This window comes from Asterias amurensis, chromosome 3 (assembly GCF_032118995.1).
Source record: "Asterias amurensis chromosome 3, ASM3211899v1".
Classification (NCBI taxonomy): Eukaryota; Metazoa; Echinodermata; class Asteroidea; order Forcipulatida; family Asteriidae; genus Asterias; species Asterias amurensis.
Window position 1 is genome coordinate 3,659,149 of NC_092650.1, and position 22,661 is coordinate 3,681,809.

Here is a 22,661-nt window from a genome sequence, read left to right on the forward strand (position 1 = left end):
ATCAAGTTCTACATTGTAGGTTTTGTTCGGTGCATATTCACTGCAAGCATAGAGTAAGGACTGCAAGCCTGTGTAGTTTAAAATTCTTCCAGCAACCCCCCTTTTTTTCATGTGGCTCACTCCTTCTACCCCGCCCCTTCTAGTTTAGCAACACAATTTCCTAAACCATTCCTTGTGCTTCAGTGATCGAAGTCCTGTGCGACAAAATTTCCCAGCTCTACCGGATTTGCAGAGTTCAGTGGTCCCCCTAACCATTCAATGCCTGATTATGCACGTTCAACTCGACGGGCTACCAGCGATTTAGTATACATTGGCGAGTGTGACACAAGTCGGAGAAGATGGTTCGTAAATTTTCTGTTGATATTGTTTTAAAATTAACTCTTTTGGGGGTGTTCGGCTTTAATGGAAATGTTCTTAATTCGGCTGGGTACTACTGTAACTAGTATGTATGATGTCAGTTAATTAAAAACCCATTTCGCGTATGGGAATAGTACTTGGGTGCTGGTATTTCATGTGGGTTGATGGAGCACCGCTTGTTAAAAATGCACTCGGTCAGTTGACGAGAAGCGAAGGGGGTGGGGATGTGTTCAGCAGTAGCTTGACTAACTCGACCTGCTAGAAGAGAATTATGTTTATGTTACCTTTGCGCTGTAAACTAGCTGTACCAAATACTTCCTACAACACTTAAAGAGATCCTAGTCATTATTTTGAGCAGAAGATTGTTTAGGTCACTCATTCAATTCAATTCTAGCTAGCTAGTTAGTATAATTAATAATCAAACCATTTTTTGTGTGTGATTTACTACAATCGACAATTTACAAACACAAAAACAGCAATCCAATCCAGTGGCTTTGTCCATGAGTAGACTTATTTCTGACCAGGGAGTGACCATATTTTTTATAACCGTAATTTGCCGAATTGGGACGCTCCAAAATATCCTCAACATTGCATCCCTCAGCATATTGTGTTTTGTACAATATGGACACAAATGCAAGATGGATAAATCTGTATTTCTGATCAGACTTCCTTTTTAAAATTTAATACAGGCTAAAGGCCCAATCACACAGGCCTCGATAACGATAACGAAAACGAGAATGTTAACAATGCACGCCCTCCATTGGTTGAATGAGTGTGGGTTTTCATTATTGATGCAGTGTGACTTGGCCTTGACTGCGGTAATTAACAAAAATTATGGGTAACTTTCCGTACGGCGCCACCACTTTTTCACTAATTTTTACAAAAAGGGGATATCTCTTTGAGGTAAATTAGCTACTGTATTATTTCATATCGAATTATGGAAAAACTTTGCTTATGCCACCACTTTTTCACTCATTTTTACAAAGAGGAATATCTCATTTTGAATAAATCAGATTCTATTTTATTTCACAACGGATGAAAAAGTGGTAGCAGGATATGGAAACTTTTCTTATTTATGTTTCAAAGTGTCAGCAGTACTGATGTTGGTAGGCCTTATCCAAGTTGGCAGCTTCTGCTGCAGCTATGGCTGTTCCTACATGTATATGTTGGGACCGATCGCGCCCAACATATATAAGGAAGTTGCTATGGGCGCCCTTAACTTCTGTAGCCGTAGCCTCCATTAGACCTGGCCTAAATTTTCATTGATGTTTTATTACAGCCTCAAACAGCGCAATCTCCCCAAGATGATCAGGAGAAGCTTCTTGATGAGGCTCAACATGTCGTCAAGATGCAGTCCTTCCAGATGAAAAGATGCCTGGTGAGATTCTTTATAAAACCATGTAACTTAAAATCAAACAAGGGTTCAATTTCATGAAGCTTGTAAGTAAAGTAAAAATGCTAAGCTCCGAGAACAGGGCCCACTTTCATTGCTCTGCTTACGGCCAACACATTCACCACTCTCAGCTAACTGTGCAAGTGCCAACTTTCTGTGGTTGCTGTGTAAGCAAAGAATGCTTAGTGATGTGGAGTACGAATTTTGAGCAGTTTGGCGTATGCTCTCCAGTAAGTTGAGAAAGTTAGAAGAATGTTCTAAAAGTTTGCCGGTAAACAGGGATAATAATGTTGTAAACTGCCTTGATCTCGCTATGGTCACTACGTTCGAACCAGTTATTACTATTATTTTGTTTGCTTGTTAGTATTCTCTCAAGGGTTGAGACCTCAGGACAAGTTAGCTTTCCTTTTACGTGTCGCCAACTTTCCATTCACATCATTTGTAGTTTTACTTGTCTCAATCGACAGTCATAGATTGATTGATCTTGATTTCTTTATACAGGACAAAGGCAAGTTGATGGATGGTCTGAAGCATGCATCCAACATGCTGGGAGAGCTACGCACCTCCATGCTGTCTCCAAAAAGCTATTATGAGCTTTGTATCCTTGTTAACAATTATTTTGTCAGCAGCCAACTTTATTTGGGAGCGTCTTTAAAGTCACATGATGTCCCCTTTAAGAAATTTTGACAAACTCTGTGGCAGTGGGATTAAGATTATACCATTTGTCTGTTAACCAGTTAATTTTGATTTGTTAAGCAGTATGTTAACCTTAACCAGTTTAACCTTAACTTGAACCATTCTATAAACCTTTAACCATTCTGTTAACCTGAACCGTTCTGTTAACCTGAACCATTCTGTTAACCTGAACCATTCTGTTAACCTTAACCAGTATGTTAACCTTAACTATTCTGTTTACCTTAACAAGTCTGCTAACCTGAACCATTATGTTGACTTTAACTATTCTGCTCACCTGAACCATTCTGTTAACATTAACCAGTCTGTTTTAACATGGACCAGTCTGTTAACCTGAACCATTCTGTTATTACCTGAACATTCTGTTAATCTTGACCAGTATGTTAAAGTCACCTGGAAGTGGTATTTTTTCAAAATAAAGCTTTTGTCACTAATATATGTGTTTTGATGAGTTGAAAGTGAATAAACAGTTAACTAAGGTTTTAAAAAACCAGTTCTTATGTTATTTACAAATTTAAGAGTAGACCCGACCCGAGAGGGCGCTGTTCGTGACATCAATCGAGGCAGACTTTGCCTGTATTGCGTAGAGTAAACACAATTGTAAAGTACATGTACGGACCAAGTCGTGAGTTTAAAAAAAAATTTGTTTTTTCCGGCAATGCCGACCAGGTGTATTGCTGCTGAATGCAGAAAAACACTTTTTGAAATGTACCAACTCACGACTTGGACATACATGTACTTTGCACGTGTGTTTACTATACGCACTGCAGGCAAAGTCTGCCTCGATTGACGTCACAAAAGGGGTAGGCGTAGTCAGCCCCCCAAACAACTTTAAATCGTGACAAACAATTACTAAAAAAATTGTTTTATTGTTTGTAAGCATATACTCTTATGTTTGAAAGAAAAAAATTCTATTTCCAGGTGACTTTAATGTTAACCTTAACCATAATGTCACAGATATGCAGGTCTGTGATGAGCTTAGATACTTGGAGCAGTATCTACTCGATGAATACCAGAAAGGCCATCGTATATCTGACCTCTACGAACTGGTACAGTACGCCGGAAACATAGTACCAAGGCTGTGAGTGTTATACGCACTATTTATAACTTTGGTTATAATCCCGATTAAGTTATTGCTATTAGCCCAAGTACATTCTACGCCGTGTTCTTCACGTTCTTCCTCATGCAACCTTCTCTTCCAGCATCAAACAGAACCCCCAGCAGGGTGGATATGTGTGCATTACAAGTCTTATTATTAGTATTATTATTTATTAGTAAAGCAGGAGACCAAGCCTTCTCCAATGTGGGCCCGGAACTCACTACCAGATAGCTGCAGAAATGCAAACTCACTTGACTCATTCAAGAAATTGTTTGAAGACTCACTTGTTTCGTCGACAGTGATTTGATTTGTTCTGGGCCATCTTTGATATTGATTTGATCTGTGCTGGAGACATCCAAGTGCTTGCATCCTATGAAAAAGGCACTCTAAATGCCCGCTTGTCACTATTATTATTATTATTATTATTATTAAAGGAACGTTACAGAATTGGTAAGATACAAAAATCGCGTAGATCACAGATTTACATAAAACTTACACTGTCTAATGATGATGATAGTAGAAAACATCCCTTGAAACATTTTTGTCTGAAATGTCATATTTGATGAGAAATAAATAATCTAACTTCGCGTTTGGAGGATATTGCTCAGTGAGCGTTGTATTCATTTCTATTTTGGCATCGATGCAATGCAAAATTTGTAATCGGTCTTTTTTTTTGTACAGATACCTGCTCATCACTGTAGGGATTGTTTACATCAAGACCAGCCAGCACTCGCGTAAAGACATCATGAAGGACCTGGTGGAGATGTGCCGTGGAGTTCAACATCCACTGCGAGGATTGTTCCTCAGGAACTACCTTCTACAATGCACACGGAATATCTTGCCTGATGGTACCAAAGAAGAGAAGTAAGAATACACTTCATCAATATTCAGCTTTATTATCACATCACTATTTTTATAATAGTGTACATTTATAACGCGCAATGTCTGTCGTGTCTGGTGCTAAAATTTCAAATTTAGTGGAGCTTGTTGAGAATGAATTTATGAGACCAAAATACAAGTCATTGTAAGGCTATGTGAGGTGGCCCATATTGCTGCCAGTCCAGCCAGAACACCAGGGCAAACCCCTGCGATAAGTGTATCTGGTATCTCGCCTTGCAAATATAAAAAAAAAAAACAAGAAAACGGGCCGAGTACAGAGCCCTGTGGCACTGAACAAACCTGTAACCAGTTTGAAGTAAAGCCTTTGTAAACAACTCATTGCAGGCAGTTTGTTTCTAACAACTCAATCCAGTCAAAAGCAGCACCCTTTGTATTGTAGCAAAGTTGGTGTTTACTGTGATTTATGACGAGTACAATGATAAATGAATAATATTCTATTAAATTTTCTTCAAACCATCAGTGAGAATGACTCGGGCACAGTTGAAGACTCTATAGATTTCATCCTGCTGAACTTTGGAGAGATGAACAAACTGTGGGTTCGAATCCAGCACCAGGGACACTCGAGGGAGCGAGAGCGGAGAGAGAAGGAACGGAAGGAATTGCGGATCCTCGTCGGCACCAATTTAGTCCGTATCAGTCAACTAGAGAATGTAGACATGAACAGATACCTTAAGGTACGTGGTTTGATCACCATTAAATATATGTTTATCTAACCCTCCCCTTGCTCAGCCGGATTTGTTGACACAATAATTTCAGCTTAAGCAGCTCTACGAAACTGTTCCAAGTATTTCTGGTCCAGTGAAAATTTTAAGCAAGCTCGGTGGTCTTTTGGTATGACAGCTAAAAAGGTCATGGCTTTGAATCTCACCCGAATAATGTGCCTGTGGATTTTTTTCTCTTTTCCACAGGACTCTGGTAAAGTATACAGTGCTCAACAAAATAAGAGTTATGCACAGATTTATACATTTAAAACATATTAAAGTCGCTAAAATCATTTGCAAAAACAGGGTTCTTGAACTCATGGGCAATTACTTTAAGGTGTGTAACTGTGTAATAGACCCTTATCATGCTACCAACATCTTGGTCATGTTCCTTGTATCCCCTTTCAGCAATGAATATAAAAACATTCATTGCATAAATAGAACCAGACTATTTCTCCTGCCAGTCTTGGTTTGGTTATATTGATCTAAATAGTAGAAATCAAGATCACCGCACCATGATAACAGTCTATTGACCGATCCGGCCTGTCAATCAAACTGCGTGTCACCCATTTAACCAATCACAGCAATGATTGTGGTCGCACAAACTCGGTCATGCGTGCGTGTATATTTGGCACACGCGGCAGAGTCGTGCAGAATGTCATTGGGAGTGCTTGTACACGTGTCTTGCTCACGTGCGCGGTGGGCGGAGCTTAGTGGAAAGCCGGAACGGTCCATTGCCCCTCTGATATAGTGTACATGTACCTCAGTGCTTGCCACAATTGTTTGAAATTAACCCTATCTCAGGATGATGATATTATGTGTATTTTTTCTGTGCTTCGTTTGACTTTACAGACAGTTCTTCCTGATATCTTAGAGCAGTGTGTGAGTTGTAGAGACAGCATTGCCCAGGAGTATCTGATGGAGTGTATTATTCAGGTTGGTCAGCTCCTTAGTTTATATCCTTCATCTTTCTATGGGTGCGTTTGTTTAGCTTCCCTAGGGCCACCCCGGTCTGCTACCGGTACGTCCAAATAGCTTTGACGTCATTACGGGGGCTCACCTGGGTCAGCCCCTGCTTGTGGAGTAGGTCACTTGGGGGTGACCGGGGGTGCATGGCGTCACCACGAGAGGGCGAAGTGTGATCGTTCGATTAGCTCTTGTCAGTGGCTCACTCGTGTGAGCACCGCGGGGTCGACCCAGGGAAGCTTATCGAAGCTTAACTGACCCTAGACCCTTGAGAAAATAAAGGGTGCGTTTGATTAGGCTGGTCCCCTGTCCTTATCTGCAAGGATACAGGTGTTGGCTTATATAAATACATGTGTACATGTATATCAGATTTAACTGCGAATCTCTGGAACCATGAAGGCCTTGTGAAATGATGCGAGGTCAAAGGTGATTATGTACATGGGCTGAACAGCAGATCTCTGGCGTAGTTCACGAGTCTCGAATTGTGGCGTCAGATGTTCAGGCTAGGGTTCAATTAGCTTAACCGGGTCGATCCAGGTCTGACCCCAGTGCATTCGAGTAGCTTTGACGTCAAATTTCAACTTGTTTAGGTATTATTTTGTTTAATTTTGTGTATGCTTTTTTATAATATTTTAGCTCTTCATTTCAATTATGTTTCAAACATTTAATTTAAATGTCGGTATACATTTTGAGCTACAATCCCTGCAGTCTTGTGGATCCCTTTGGCCCAATTGTAAAAACAATGAAGAAACCATTATTTTTAAGCTTTTTCTTTGGCCTTCTCAATTTGATACAGGTGTTTCCAGATGAGTTCCATCTTCAGACCCTGAGCCCATTTCTGAAGGGATGTGCCGAACTCAATAACAGCGTCAACGTCAAGAATATTATCATCGCACTCATCGATAGGTAAGAGTCCTTGTGCTATCATTCCATCTTCACCTGGTCCCCTGTACAGAGTCATGAGTTTTATTGATAATCTTCACCTGGTCCCCTGTACAGAGTCATGAGATTCATTGCTAATAGCTGGAAGTGAACAGCCATTTTTTTTTTTGCCCCACCCGAAAATTCCTGGTCATATTGAATATTGCAGTATTTTGGCGATGGTGAACTGTGGATCCCAAAATAAAAAAACTTAAAAAAAACTCTTAGTGTACTTGAGAGAAGAGGCATATGCACAGTGATAATGGCTTATTACTTGGCAGATAATGTTAGGGATGGAGCCAACATCACCTATAACTGTCTAAGATATTGTACATCATAGTTGAGACAGATTACTGCTCTTTGATCTTCTAGCACCTTATTGGTGGATACGTTGGCGACATAATAATAATAATTTGGGGGGCTAATCATCCTTACTCGCAGCTAAGAGCTGAATTGCGAAGGACGCGGCTACAACGTGTTCGAGAAGCAGGCATGCAAGGGCACCTTTGGCTGCCTGCCACATCAACCCATTATGACCACGGAGCACAGCCAAGATTGAAAGTGTTTGATTTTTCCCGAGGTAGGAAAACTGGATGGTCTGGAAAACCCTCGTGGCACAGCAGAGAACCAACACACAACTCAACTCACTTATGGCCCTGGCCGGGTATCGAACCTGGGTCACCTTGGTGAGAGGCGAGTGCTTTACGCACAAACCAACCATGCCACCCATAATACATAAGACTGTATTATTATTATTAGGGCCTCAAGGCTTTGGTTTGGTTGAACCTGCAAGTATTTTGTGGTGAAACCAATTTTAAACAGGTTTGCATAGGTTTGCATATTTATGAGTTTGTAATTCCTTGTTTTTTGGGTTTTATTTTTCCTTGTTGCAGGTTGGCCTTGTTTGCCTGTAGAGATGACAGTGCTGGCATTCCCTCAGAACTCAAACTATTTGACATCTTCTCAGAACAGATTTCTGCTATTATACAGGTAAATATAACAGGAGAAATGATCAAAACTTTGAACATTTTGTCTTGTTTATAATTGAAATTTTCTTTGAAAGATCTTGGTATTCAATCTTCCCTCAGGACTTTCTGATTTGGCTGCTATTTCCCACCTACCTGCCTACCTACAAATGTGGCTTTTATAAATCCTTGTTGTTACCTGTACCTTTAAAAGTAGGGTCATACTTTCATAATGACCCTGATGTATCCTGGTATAAATGTGTGTAATGACAGTAAGCATGCAAAATTTCCTACGTATGAAGTTCCCCCGGTGATTAGAAATCAGTAAAACTGCAAAATTTCCTATGTATGAAGTTCCCCCGGTGATTAGAAATCAGTAAAAACAGCTCGAAAAAATGATCACGTCGAAGGTGACTTTTAGAGAAACAAATTTCTGTGGTGTTCAGTTGTTAAACTGTTGCCAGAGATGCGGTTGGTACTCGCTGTTACCTCACTAACAAACAATGGATTCAATGTGTCAGTGTTTTTTCCTGTTTCATCATCAAGTAGACATTGTGTTCACCTGAAACGTTCACAGGTGACTTTCTTGATAATATTACCTATAAATCCGCATTACGTTGACAAAATCCAACCGAGGATCTGATCTTTGAAACTTTCAGGCCCGACCTGACATGCCGACAGAAGATGTTGTGGAGTTACAAGTGTCCCTCATTAACCTTGCCCTGAAGTGCTACGAAGACAGAGTCGACTACATCGATAAGGTGCTCAACACAACGGTAGAGATTTTCAAGAAGCTTGGCATCGAACAGTAAGTTCACAAACATTCCTCAGGGCTCAACCACTGAATCTTTGTCGGTTGAAAACAGTCACATTAGGATCCATTCCACCCTAAGCCCATATCCATCTACGTAAGCTTAGAAATCCAGTTTGTAATTAAGATCATGCTTATTTGCAGGCCTTATACTTCACGGAGGCAGCAAAGGCGATTGCCTGCATGCCCCCTGGTCATTGCCTTGGTGCCCTTGAAATGCTCCAGTAGAAATTTACAATTTCCTCACAGGGTGCCCTTTACCAAGGAGAAAATGCCTTGGTGCCCTTGCCCTTTCAAAAACGAAGCATACATGCCTGTGTTAGTCCAAGGCATAGATCTTAGAAATGTTCAATTTGTTTCATTCTTTTTTTTTAAAAGATAAGCAGGAAAGAATGCTTGTTTAATATGTGCTTCACTGGGGTTTTGAGTGTCAGCAGTTGTTTTGTTTTTAAAGCATAAATCTCAGTCAACTTTGTTTCGACTCACCCTGTATATATTTGGTTTTCTTTCAACAGTGGGTCGCTAGCACACTCCAGCCCTGTCGCCAAGGAGCTGACCCGCATGCTGAAGATCCCCGTGGACACCTACAACAACATCCTCACCCTCCTCAAGCTAGAGTACTTTGCCCCTCTCTTTGAGTACCTGGACTATACGGGACGCAAGAACATGAGCCTCCACGTTGTGAACAGCGCGTTAGATAACGGGAATCGGGTCCTACTAGCCGACCAAGCTGACATCATCCTCGGGATGGTTGCACCACTCGTCAAGGATCAAGCTGATCAACCAGAAGAGGTAAGAGCATCAAAATTAAGCTAAGAAACCCCCCAATTCTTCCTTGTTTTCAAAATTGTTTTCTGATTATTTTTTTTTTAAATGAAAGTAAGTAAGATTATTAGGATGTAGCCAAAAGTGGTTGGACACCTTTGGTAATTTCCAAATCCCAGTATCCTCACTTGGTGTATCCCAACATATGCTTAAAATAACAAGCCTGTTAGAACTTGGACTGAATTGGTCATTGAAGTTGCAAGAAAACAATGAGGAAAAAAAACCCACTATTTGTGTGCTTTCAGTTACATTAACAAAAGGCTTCAGGCCTGAAGTCGTTTAATATTTGAGTGAGAAATTAACTCTTTCTCAAACACAACGTTTACTTTAGAGGGATCCTACATTTTAGCAATATTAGGTTTTTTTGTAGAACCAATAAATGAAAATATGTACATCTGTATTAAACACTAACGTTTTAAACGTTTGCTAAATTTAAACAAGATCCACAAGAAAAAGGATGAATATAACTCAGTTTTTAACTAAACTGCATTAAAGGAACACGTTGCCTTGAATCGGACGAGTTGGTCAAAACAAAAGCGTTTGTAACCGTTTTTTATAAAATGCATATGGTTGGAAAGATGTTTTAAAAGTAGAATACAATGATCCACACAAGTTTGCCTCGAAATTGCGTGGTTTTCCTTCTACTGTGCGAACTAACATGGTCGGCCATTTATGGGAGTCAAAATTTTGACCCCCATAAATGGCCGACGTGTTAGTTGACGAGGTAAAAGGAAAACCACGCAATTTCGAGGCATGTTTGTGTGGATCATTGTATTCTACTTTTACAACATCTTTCTACCCATATGCATTTTATAAAAAACGGTTACAAACGCTTTTCAAAGACCAACTCGACCGATCCAAGGCAACGTGTTCCTTTAATTATTGTGGTTTATTTTGTTAAATCAGAGGTAATTGTTAAGAAATAAAGAGCAGTTTTGTTTTAAACTCTGATTAAAAAAAAAAAAAGTAGTGCACCACTGACATTGTATGAAAATCACACAGAATCATACAGAAAGTTCTCTAAGGCCAAGTAAAAAAAATACCAGTTGATCGTCTGGGTTTTTCAAAAAGAGGAGGATGAGGGTCTTTTTATTTCTTCCAAAGGTGGCCACCAAGCATTTTAATTCAAACTGGCCAACAATTCAAAGTCACCACTTATAGTTACAAGTTCTTAAAAGATTATCCAGTTAATCTAAACAGAAAAAATTGTCTGTTTGACAAAAAAAATGTAAAATAAAAATAGTTAAAAAAAGGATGCCGCATGCGGCCTCAAAAAAGGATTAGGGAGGGGACGATCAACTTGTTTTTTTTTTTTATTTGGCCTAATACAATGTAGCGGTAACACCGCATAGGGGCTATTTCGGACCAAACAAACCCAGCACTAACATAGTAGTGGCACCCCTGCTATTGCCTTGGGTCTCCCTCTGACCAGTCAGCTGTCACTCAACCTTCACTTCCAGCCACCTGCCACTAGCTGTCAATATCCCCTTTATAGAGCCCCTGGGGGATAGACTCCCATTACTTGTCATTTACCTCTACTGGATATAGACCCAATCTAATGTTATGGGCTACTCAGACAGGCTCCAGCTGGCATCACTGAGGGGGTTTGGTGGTATAACCTCAATAGGCTGGGTGACTGGGTAAAAGGTTATGGTGTACATAGTGCATGTGTACTTCACTGTACATGTGCATGTGTGTACAAGAATATGTAATGTAAAACCATGGTAATATAATGTCCTTGATCTACTGTAGGCATAGTACATGTACATGTATGTACTTCCCTTGCACTGCAATAGATATAAAGGCATGGGGGTAGGAATCGGCTCGAAGACAAAGTATGCCTTTGGTTTTTGGAACTGTTTGATTGTTTTAACCCTATACAAATAATATAGGATTACTCATTGTTGTAATGGGACCAAAAACAGTGGACATGTGATTTTTTTTCTAATAATTTATCATACTCATATTGATTTGTTTATTATTATTACTATTTGATTTTGGCGCTTTATAAATTTTCTTTTGATTGATTGATTGAGTATAATCTTATAGTTTACAGTGTTTGCTATTTAATTGTTCTATCTGAAAGTGTGTGATTTCATATGTTCTGGGAAAAGTAAAGTAAATCAGACACCAAAATGAGGAATAGACAGTCCATGTTGTGTTCAAACCTGTTGTTTTGTGTATATCTGGGAGATACTGGGCCTAGAATTGTTCAGGAAATATCACATTCACCAATTGTGTTCCCTTTTTTATTCTTGCAGGAAGATGCTGATGATTTTGCTGAGGAGCAAGGTTTGATGGGAAGGTTCGTCAACTTACTACAGGCAGAAACGGCCGACCAGCAAGCCATGGTCAGTATAGGATGTACATGTAGATCAATCAGGCCTTGAGCTTAATTATTTATATGTTTTTTAAATAGCCCACCAGGCTAGTAAACTTGTGCATTTTACTTGCCCCCGGGAACTTCAAGTAGCCCAGGGCCCAATTTCATAGAGCTGCTAAGCACACAAATTTGCTTAGCATGAAATTTCTTCCTTGGTTAAAACAGGATTACCAACCAAATTTCCACGTGATTTTCAGGATAAGCAAACAACAGCTTATTACCAGTAACAAGCAATATGCAACAAATAGAAATTTTGTTGGTAACCCTATTTTTATCAAAAAAGAAATTTTAATGCTAAGCAAATTTTTTGTGCTTAGCAGCTCTATGAAATTGGGCCCAGATTTTCAATGTGAAGGGGTGAGACGGTGTGTTAAATCAAGTGGTACAAGTGAAGGTGTGCACTGAAGGGACAATTAGTGAAAGACCTTCTGCACACAACGAATGTAATGCATAACAGTTTTTAACAAATGGAAATTTGCGTCAAGAACAACAATACTAATTTTGGTTATCCTTATACGCCGCTGTGTGTAAGCACTGTATACCCGGTACTTTCCCAAGCTCTGTAAAAAAAAACTGCCTGTGTTTTCATTTTACAGAGCTCGGGAAAGTACTGCATGCACTGTGTACACTGTGCTAACACACATCGGTGTATATGGGTAAAACAAAAATTCAATTTTAGTGCTTGGCGCAATGAACAGAATAGTGCCTTACCAGTAATGGGGGCTCGTTTCGATTTTCACTTGGAGTCGTCCAATGAAACCACCTCCATTAATCTCCCGTTGTTACTGTTTTCTGCAGATGTTACGCACAGCTCAAAAGCATTTCGGCACCGGTGGAGAGAAGCGAATCAAGTACACGTTACCGCCCCTTGTCTTTGCAGCCCATCGCTTGGCCTACCAGTACAAAGACCTGGCAGAGGAGGTATGTAACGAGGGTTATTCATCTGCCCCCCCCCCCCACAAAACCCAACCCATTTCACCCTGTGAATGCCTTTAAGCCTAATGTTTTAACAAAGAAAATACTTCCTGTAAAATCAAAGTTTCAAAATCTTTACCGTACTGTTCCGAGTAGAATTTTCCAGCAAGATGACTTATCATTTTAAACCATTTAATGGCACAAAGATGTTTAAAACAGGGAGACCTGAAACATAAGGGCTAGTTAGCTCAGTTGGTAGAGCACCGGCACGTTAATCTGGAGGTCGCAGGTTCAAATCCAATGTACCATTTGTGACTGCCATCTTGCTTATTTTTGCTTTGCAGAAAATTGTTGAGCATTTATTGTCTGCTTAAAAACTGTCTTTCTTTACCCTGAACTTACATTTATTATTCTGTAAGGGATTGGGCTTTTGTCTTCAGCTGCGTCGTGCATCTGGAACTCTCTACCATTTAATCTTAGATCTTGTCTTTGTACCACAACATTCAAATCTCTTCTCAAATCTTATGTCACAGGTTTTCAAGGACTATTTTTGTTGTGTCTGTTTTTCTTGGTTTGGTTTGTTTTGTTTATTTTTGGTTTTTACTGCGCCTTGAACACCCAGCAGGGTGAATACACATTACAAGTCGTATTATTATTACTGTTATTATTATTATTACTATTATTATTATGATTAGGATGAGAAATGGGAAGCCAAATGCCGTAAGATTCTTCAGTTCAGCCATCAGACGATCTGCACCCTTTCCAAGGCCGAGTGTCCGGAGCTGTCTCTTCGTCTCTTCCTGCAGGGCGCCCTCGCTGCCGGCACCGTGGAGTTTGAAAATCACGAGATGGTAGCTTACGACTTCATGTCACAGGTAAGGAGATATCAAATATTATCTTCCAGTACGCGCTAATCCACTAATCAGATGCTGTAGGGTGGTATAATAAGCTATAACCTTCTCCCAGTTTTTATATTGCACTCTGCGTATTGTGAGTGTCAATGCATCATGCTCTGCATACAGACAGTGCAAAAATTACATTGTTAGCTTTGCGTGTGCATTCTGTTCGTGGCGAAATTTTTAACTTTGCGCGTCGCACGTGTGACTGGAAGATAAATGCGTTATTACACATGCGCTTGTTTAATACAGAAACATTTAGCGCGCATGTGTCCCATATCCAAGCGCTATACTTTTCCGTATTTCACTCGCGCTTGAGTGATAACTTATAATAAACCACCAGGGAAACTGACTCCCATTTCAAATGAGAGGGGTCCAAGTGTAACTGCCAATCAGTGAACTCTAATTGTCCTCTTTTATTTTAATACTTTAAACTTAAAGGCATCGGACACTATTGGTAATTACTCAAAACTCACTTGGTAACAAGCAATGGAGAGCTGTTGATAGTATAAAACATTGTGAGAAACGGCTCCCTCTGAAGTAATGTAGTTTTTAAAAAAAAGAAGTGATTTTCCAGGAATTTGATTTGGAGACCTCAGATTTAGATTTTGAGGTCCTGAAATCAAGCATCTGAAAGCACACAATTTTGTGTAACAAGGGTGTTTTTTCTTCCATTATTATCTCGCAACTTCGACGACCAATTGAGTTCAAATTTTCACAGGTTTACACCAGTGATACACCAGTGAGAAGACTGGTCTTTGACAATTACCAATAGTGTCCAGTGTCTTTAACCCTAACCCTAATTATTGGCCTATACCTCATAACAAACATCTTGTCTTCAGACCACATGTTTTTGAGAAGGCAAGAAATTTCTCAAGAACGCTATATAAGAACCCAGTATTATTATTATTAACGTCTTCTCGATGCAGTGTTTTGCATGTTTCGAAGATGAGATTTCCGACTCGAGAGCCAAGCTGGCCGCCATCAGTCTCATCATAGCCACCCTGGAACAGATCAGCTTCTTCGGTGAGGAGAACCACGAGCCGCTGCGAACGCATTGCGCCCTCATCGCCTCGAAGCTCCTCAAGAAACCCGACCAGTGTCGAGCGGTCGGGATGGTTTCGCATCTCTTCTGGTCGGGGAAGACGCTGGAGAGCGAGGGAGAGGAGGTAAGATTGAAAAAGATAAATCCTCAGCGGCTTGTTTGCAAGCTTGCATGGAGATTAAAGTTGTCCTTCAGACCCCATTTTTACTGTACCCTTGTGTAATCATGACTTATTTGTTTTGACTACAATCTCCTACTCAACATTTGCTCATTTGCATCAATTACATGTACAGAAGGGCAAAGACGCATCTCTTAAAACTTGCTTTTAATTGTTACAATTTTTAATCTTGTAATGGGTACAACAACAATTTATATTCGTTATCCCCGATGCAAATTTCCTTCTATTAAATCTTGTGATTGTTATCCATGGTATTACTTCAATGTCTTATACATTCAGGTTTTGTAATATTTATCCCAGTGAATATGTTGAACTATATTAACAATGCATTGCATGTTGTCTTTGAGTGATATCATTTCTAGTGAGCATAATTTGTTACCCCTGTTATTTTTCTAATAATTTGAGGTATTTTGTTTGCATTGTTATTTCCATTTTTATCCTTGTCACTGTCATGTGTACTTTATGTTATTGTATAATTTAGTAATGTCTTGTTTTGATTGCATATTTTTTGTTCTTTACCCAATCAATTACTGTTGAAAAGTGCATTGAATTGATGTGATTGTATTTGTGCTTAAAAAAACTTGCATTTGTTATTCTCGTTCATTTTATGTGGTGTGTCATGACCAGGCTGTTTAGCGCATGAAATTAATGTCCTGGCAGTTAAGTCACCAGGGTGTTGATTCAAGTCTCATTCATGACACTTGGTCCTTTACTATAGTTGTTTTGTTGTTTTTGTTGTTGTTGTTGTGTTTAAGCCAGGGCTGTAAACTTCCTAGCGCAGGGAGCTGAGAAAGTTTACAATAATGTTATTTAGTACTGAGTATACAGTGCTTTACACAGTGCAAGGGTTAAACCAAAATTAATATTCTCTATCCCAATGCAAATTTAACTTCTATTAAATATCGTTATTGTTATTACTCATTAATGTTTGTATTAATTATGATAGTAGTGTATACATGTATTTAGTTTGTGCATTTTTAAGGTTAAGTACGCCCCTCAGACCCCTGTTTATCATCAGACCCCAAACATTCCTGAAACCCTTTCAACTCCCTATGAGTATGCTTCATTAGCAGCTGGTATAGCTAAAGAAAAGGGAAAAAATTAGCTTTGTTTAACCTCTCTCTGTAAAGAACATGCAAAAATGTAGGTTAGGCCTTATCAAAATAAGGCTGTTGCTATGCCTAGACTATAGCTTCTTAGAGCAAGGCCTAATGTAGAAGTTAAGCTGAGACTAGTAGTAATCAATGATTTTATTTTGAAAACAAAAATTCATCATGGCATTTTTGGTCGATGACCTATTTCTGCCAAATACAACTTAAAGTTCTAAGATATCGCCACAACAATGTTTTAATTTGCTTGAATGCTTTGTTGCAGCTCAAGTTTTCCAAAAATGTCGGTGAGTGTTTGAAGAAAGCCCTACGCATTGCCAAGCAGTGCATGGATCCGACGGTGCAAGTACAGCTCTTTGTTGAGATCTTCAATCGGTACATCTACTACTTTGAGAAAGGAAACGACCAGGTACGAATGGCATTGAACTCTTACAAGTTTTTGTGTTGATGTTCTGAATTGGGACATTGTCAAATAAGAAAATGACTAATCAAACAGTTTTAGCTAACCAGGGAGGTTGAGAAAGACGTCATTTCCCTCATATATTTTCTTTGTTGCACTATTCATTTGTTCATTGTTTTTTATCTTTGTTTTGTTTTTCATCCAGGTAACAGTTCAGATCCTCAATCAGCTGATTGAGAAGATTCGGGAGGACCTCCCAAATCTTGAAGACAACGACGAGACGGAGCAAATCAACAAGCACTTCACCAACACCCTGGAGCACGTCCGCAACAAGATGGACTCTGGAGAGTCGGACGGACCCTCGTACGAGGGCATGGTCTTGTGAAGAGACTCCTATTCACTCACCTCTGGAAAATATTCACATTAAAAAGTGACGAGTTTAACTTCCTACCTTATTCCCATACCTGCCAACTGTTCAGGGGCTTAAGCACAAAAAGTAGCTTAGCACAACATAATTATGCTTACCAGAATAAGGTTACCAGTCAAACTACCAGGTCACATGTACAATCTGTGACTGGTATCCTGCTCATTTCTGCTTAGCAGGCAATTGTTAAAGGGACACACCGGCCGAATTGGGCTATTTGGGCTACAAAATAGACTAAGCTATGACTTCAACGGTCCTTCAGGAATGAAGAAGAACAGCCCTTAAAAAAAATCATCAAATTAAGTCGTTTTTGAGCATTTTAAGACAAAAACGCAGGTCGCGTGATTGTTCTAACCAAAAAGTGGTACAAACAATCACGCGACCTTCCGGGCTAGTTTTACTTTCAGCCGTCTAAAAGTAACTTACTTAACCAAATTTAAATCTTTTTTTTACAAAATAATTTACGAATAATTGACGAAAAAGATCATGTATTCAAATTATCGCTACAAAATGTAAATAATGGTGAAAATCTAACGTAAGATTCACAGTCAAAGAGTCCGTTTAACGGAAGCTTGTTATATGGCCGCTTTGGGTTTTTAAAATCATTTTTCGCTAAATACGTGACATTTTGATGATTTTTTCTTTTACAGCAACCATCTATATAAACATTTATGATTCTACAGCCCTAAATTGTGTAAACGGTGAGCCGGTGTGTCCCTTTAAGCAACATTTTCTGCTCAAGCAGCTCTATGAAATTCAGCCCTGATTAAACTGAATTGTCCAGATTTTTGAGATTACAAGCCACACAAAATCAGAACATTCCTATTTCGGACAATGACAGCAATGAATTTTTTTAAAACAAATTCTGACAAAAGAGGGTCCCTTCTTGTGACAGTAGAGATTTTCTTAAAGGAAACAATGATTTGTGTACATCGTTTGAATACATACATCATTTGTATGTGTACATGTAATAAGCTTTACTCACATGACTTCTTGTGTCACTATCTGTGGACTAAAAAAAATGGCTTTCCCATTTCTGAGGTTTTGATGTTGGCAGGTATGTATCCCAGTGTCAATTTCCATCCTCATCCCTTCACTGTATCTGATTCAAAGGCAGGTACTGTGAGATCTTCTTTCCAAGCTTTTTCTTTCTTCCTTTGAATGTTGGTACTCTTTACCTGCATTGCTATGTCTCACTGTCTTAACCCTAAAGAGACCAAAGCGGCCAGAAAGGGCTAGTACGAAAATGCCCATAGCGGCCGCAAACAGCTCTTAGATCTGACTTGTTTCACTCAAACAAAAATGTCAAAGTACAATTCATTTCCTGGATAACGTTTTCGAAAATGAAAGGCTGAAGTTAATGTTTTTTTAACTTTTATTTTGTATTACTATTTTGTTATGAGATATTGCCTAACATCACAAGGCCAGACAGCTACTTCCAGTAGGTGAGGGTAACACTTAACTGATTTGGGCTGTCCACCCAAATTCGCTGTCACCAGGAACATGTTGCTGCCTACTCCTAGGGCTGAAACAGGCCTCTGAAACAGGCCTCATTGGTTTTCAAAACATGCTGAAACTCTCTCAGCAACTGGTTGTTTAGAGCGTGTTGTGATGCAATTTCCACAGTTTCCAAAACATCAACAAAATGTTGCTTTATCTTTTCTTGTTTTCCTTCTTTTTTTGGTTGACACAAAACAAAAAACAAAACATTTTCTGATGTGAATATTTCCTGACATTCTTTTCTTCTTAGTCTCGTCTCTTTGTCTCGAAAGCAAGGATATTATATTTGACACAATACATCGTTGTGTTTCCTTGTGTATGTATATATGACAATTTTTTTACATAATATCTGTATACAGGCAACAATGAAGTCGCTCATGTCACATGACCCGACAATCTGGATTGTATTGAGAACAAAAGTCTTATTGTTTCAACTCTTTAAAAACAAAAGCTTTAAATAATTAAATGCTGTAAAAAGATAAAAGTCACATCATGGCCCTTCTAAAACCATTAGAAAGCTATTGTGGAAATGATCTACCCATGTGAATATCGCTGAATATGATCGAGCATTGTCACAAAGCTCTGCATTTAATTGGCTGACCAGTTTTACCAATGCTTTATAATGCCATTCGTAACAGGCAGTTGAAGTCAGAGATGATATGAAACCAGTCAATGATAATGAACTGCACGTTTACCAGTTAACCACGTCAATTGTGTCCCACAAAAACACACAGATTTTGTGTAATTTTTGGCTACCAAAAGACAACAAAATTGACATTTGTATTTCCACCAACTGTAGGTTTCCGAGATGAGAGCGTACTTCATGGCGGAAGTCACTCATACAGGTTGAATTCAATCAAATAAGCTCAAAATATTACTTCTAAAAAAAAAAAAATGCATAGTTTACTATGCCATTTTTTTTTTAATAGTAGAAGTCAAATTTCCTACCAGTGTGTATTGATCATCGCTCAAATTAGGTCTCCAGTGTTTATTGAGCATTGTTCATGTTGAGCATGTTCTATGTACATACATAAGCAAAATGTCTGCATATTTAAGAGTTTGGATCATGGGGTACATACATGTAGGTAAACTGCAATGCAATTTGTATATGTGTATAAGTAAGGCACATGGTGGCAGTATACTCAAAGGTTAAGCCACCAAAGCAAAAACATCTCTGAACTGAAAGGAAATCATTCAAATTCTTGGCTGATATGGTGGTTATGCTTTTCTTTTGCTTCATAAGTGCCAGTCGTCGATTTCACCAAACTCTTCCTAACTGAGAATTAATCTTAGGACTTGAGACGTTAGGACGCATTGAACCCAGGACAGGTTACTCGTCCTAACTCAAGATTAGACCTAGGATTAATCCTAGTGGTTTGTGAAATCGGCTGCATGTTGACTTGGAAACAGAGTAAACCTTGAGTGCTGTAGACAGTTTCCTTTTGTAATTTGGGCGATTGCAAAGTTGCATGTCTGTTACAAAGAAGCTTCTGACATACTTGCTAAGTAGGTTTTGTTTGAGGGTACTCCAGCAAACCATGGAGTAATCCTCCATGAGCAAACCTAGTGAGATTTATATTAACAGACTTAAAAACTCGGTAAAATATAAAGACATCCGAGATCTGATGCGAATGGTTTACATGTCAAAGTTGATATGTGCTCAACTGTGAAGTGTATTCTGTGCTGTTTTCAGTTTTTACTTGATTTTTGCTTTTGTACATTCGAGAATTGCTTTGCAAAAGTGATCGACAGATTTTGCAGATTGTTGTCGACAGATTTTGCAGATTGTTGTTGAGAATCTTATGTCATTTACGTTGGTTCTGTGCCAAGAAAGTAGCTTTTCCCAAATATAACTCTTTCCTTAACAGCTGTGCAGCTTGAAGAGATTGGACTTGAGTCATGGGCATTGGCTATTTGTTGAGTTGGCGACTAGACCTTTTTTGTTTTTAATATTAAAGAAACGTAGAAGTTCATTTTGCCAAAAAAGGGCAATAGATAGAACTTGAACAAATTGATTTGACAACCTTGCCTGAGCACTCACAGCAAAGTGACGTGGACTTGTTCATGAGTGCAAACAATCGGTTTCTTGTAATGTTTGTTTATGTGCAGCAATATAAATATAACCACAATAAACAGGTGTTTATTTACTCATGAATACATTTTGTTTATTGAAAAAAACAAAAACATATTTTAAGACAGTTTATTTTGATTACCTCGTTATTTTAAGTGGAGAACTGATATTGTTGGAATTAATTTAGTATCTTTATTTTTTAAAAGCATCCTCTGAATCAGGTAGTATGATTATGCTAAAGTTGAGAAAAAGTTTGACTTACATTCTCATTTCGATAATAAGTTCTCTTTTTGGTATGGAAATGGTAAAGAGCTGTGAGGTCATGTCCTCTGTTGCCCTGGTCTTTGCTTTGGGCCTTGGTGCCATGCCCTCTGTTGCCCTAGTGAAGGCCTTGGCCATTTAAGGTCATGCCCTCTGTTGCCCTGGTCTTTGCTTTGGGCCTTGGTGCCATGCCCTCTGTTGCCCTAGTGAAGGCCTTGGCCATTTAATGTCATGCCCTCTGTTGCCCTGGTCTTTAACTTGATCCATGTCCTCTGTTGCACTGGTTTTGACTAGGGCAGAGAGGCCATGCCCTCTGTTGCCATTGTCTTTGACCTGGGCAGTGGATGGCGTGGCCTCTGTTGCCCTGGTCTTTGCCTTGAGCCATGTCCGAAGTTGCGGATGCGGCTGAATTGGGCAACAGCCCAAGCCAGAATCCCCAACCCTGTAATCTAAAAAATTCTTATTTCTTCACAAGTTTTGAAGCAACCTCTTTGTGAATGAAATTCCAGGCCTGTAAAATGCTACCTGAACATTTTTTGATGAATAGTGCATTCCAATATATAACGTTAACTTTAAACCCCATTAAATGTTACTCGAGGGTGAGAGTAATTTATTACAGAAAGATCTTAAACTGGGAACAAGATTTTAGGTTGTTTCGAAATGAAGGCATTTTTTCTTCATTTTATTAACATCTGGAGTATATATTTTTAGCTCAAGCTTTCAGGAACAGTACCCTCGGCTTCAATCAAAGAACACGATTCCTTTGAATCTGAAGAAAGTAATACATAAGGTATTATACAGGATTTGTGGAGCTGGCAAAATAGTCACATACATTGTTCAAGTTGTGTTTGATCAGCCATTATACATGAAATAAAAACCTGTGAAAATCCATTGCATGAGTCAGGAGAGAATAGTGAAAAACCATGCACAGTTTTCAGCATGTAACGCATTGTCCTTAAAAAAAAAATTTTTGTTTTCAAGTCAGCTTGTTTTTTTTTTGTATGCTTCATTTTTTTGTATGCTGCATTTCTTCATGGGTTTTTAAACATTTGTCTCCAATTTGACTTACTTCACACACAGAAAATGTTCTAGTTTTGAACTTCATAATCAGTAAGTCGTCTTTCAGACAAAAATCATGTTTTTATCCTCACCAGTCCTGCATAATACCTTAACTAATTACTCTTTTTTTAACTGGCAGGTGCATTTTAAAAGTGTCTGGATTCAGATAAAAGTATGGAATTTCTCACCAGTTGTTATTATCAGATGGGTGAACATTGTGTATAAAAACATACCCTTCAAGGGGAATTAGAATAGCATGCAGTAATTGCAGAAGTTAACATTGTCTATCTAATGATCTATCGAAAGCTTGCACGCCCGATGTATGTATAACTGACACGAGTCCCATCGGCATTATCAGAAGTTATCTTCAATTAATTAGTCCATACTTGACAAATGGGACACCTTTTTAGGCATTCAATGTTACTTAGACGTTATTATCACAGAGTTATTATAATCATAAAATTGTCATTATCTGTATCTAAATTAATTGTTGAAATTATGAATAGAAAAAAGTTAATAATAATGTACAAGAAAAACTACTTTTGTTTAGTGTCAACAAACTATTTTGATTTGTTTTTTTCCCTCGGTCAAAATATATTGCAATTGTTATTACCTTCAATCGCTCTCGTGATCTCAGTCAGAAACAAACTACTCGTTTTGTTTTGTGGTAAACAATTTAAAACAAAATAATTATTATGTACTTAGAATTGAGGCAGTGGCGTAACCAGAGGGGTGTGTTGGGTAGCGGAGAGCCCCACCCTTTTTAGAACCCTTGGGTTTTATACATAA

The 22,661-nt window shown here is 38.8% G+C and overlaps 1 protein-coding gene across 1 annotated transcript; it reads left to right on the forward strand.

The window, feature by feature from the left end:
- Positions 1-293: 293 nt before the first annotated feature.
- On the forward strand, positions 294-22,658 carry LOC139934596 (vacuolar protein sorting-associated protein 35-like). The gene is made up of 17 exons (XM_071928879.1): positions 294-341; positions 1,637-1,735; positions 2,252-2,348; positions 3,401-3,524; positions 4,224-4,406; positions 4,903-5,116; positions 5,996-6,079; positions 6,906-7,015; positions 7,924-8,020; positions 8,655-8,803; positions 9,322-9,598; positions 11,893-11,982; positions 12,813-12,935; positions 13,625-13,804; positions 14,755-14,994; positions 16,423-16,566; positions 16,763-22,658. The coding sequence occupies exons 1-17, from the start codon at positions 339-341 to the stop codon at positions 16,940-16,942; spliced, it is 2,394 nt and encodes a 797-aa protein (XP_071784980.1). The 5' UTR covers positions 294-338; the 3' UTR covers positions 16,943-22,658.
- The last annotated feature ends 3 nt before the right edge of the window (positions 22,659-22,661 follow it).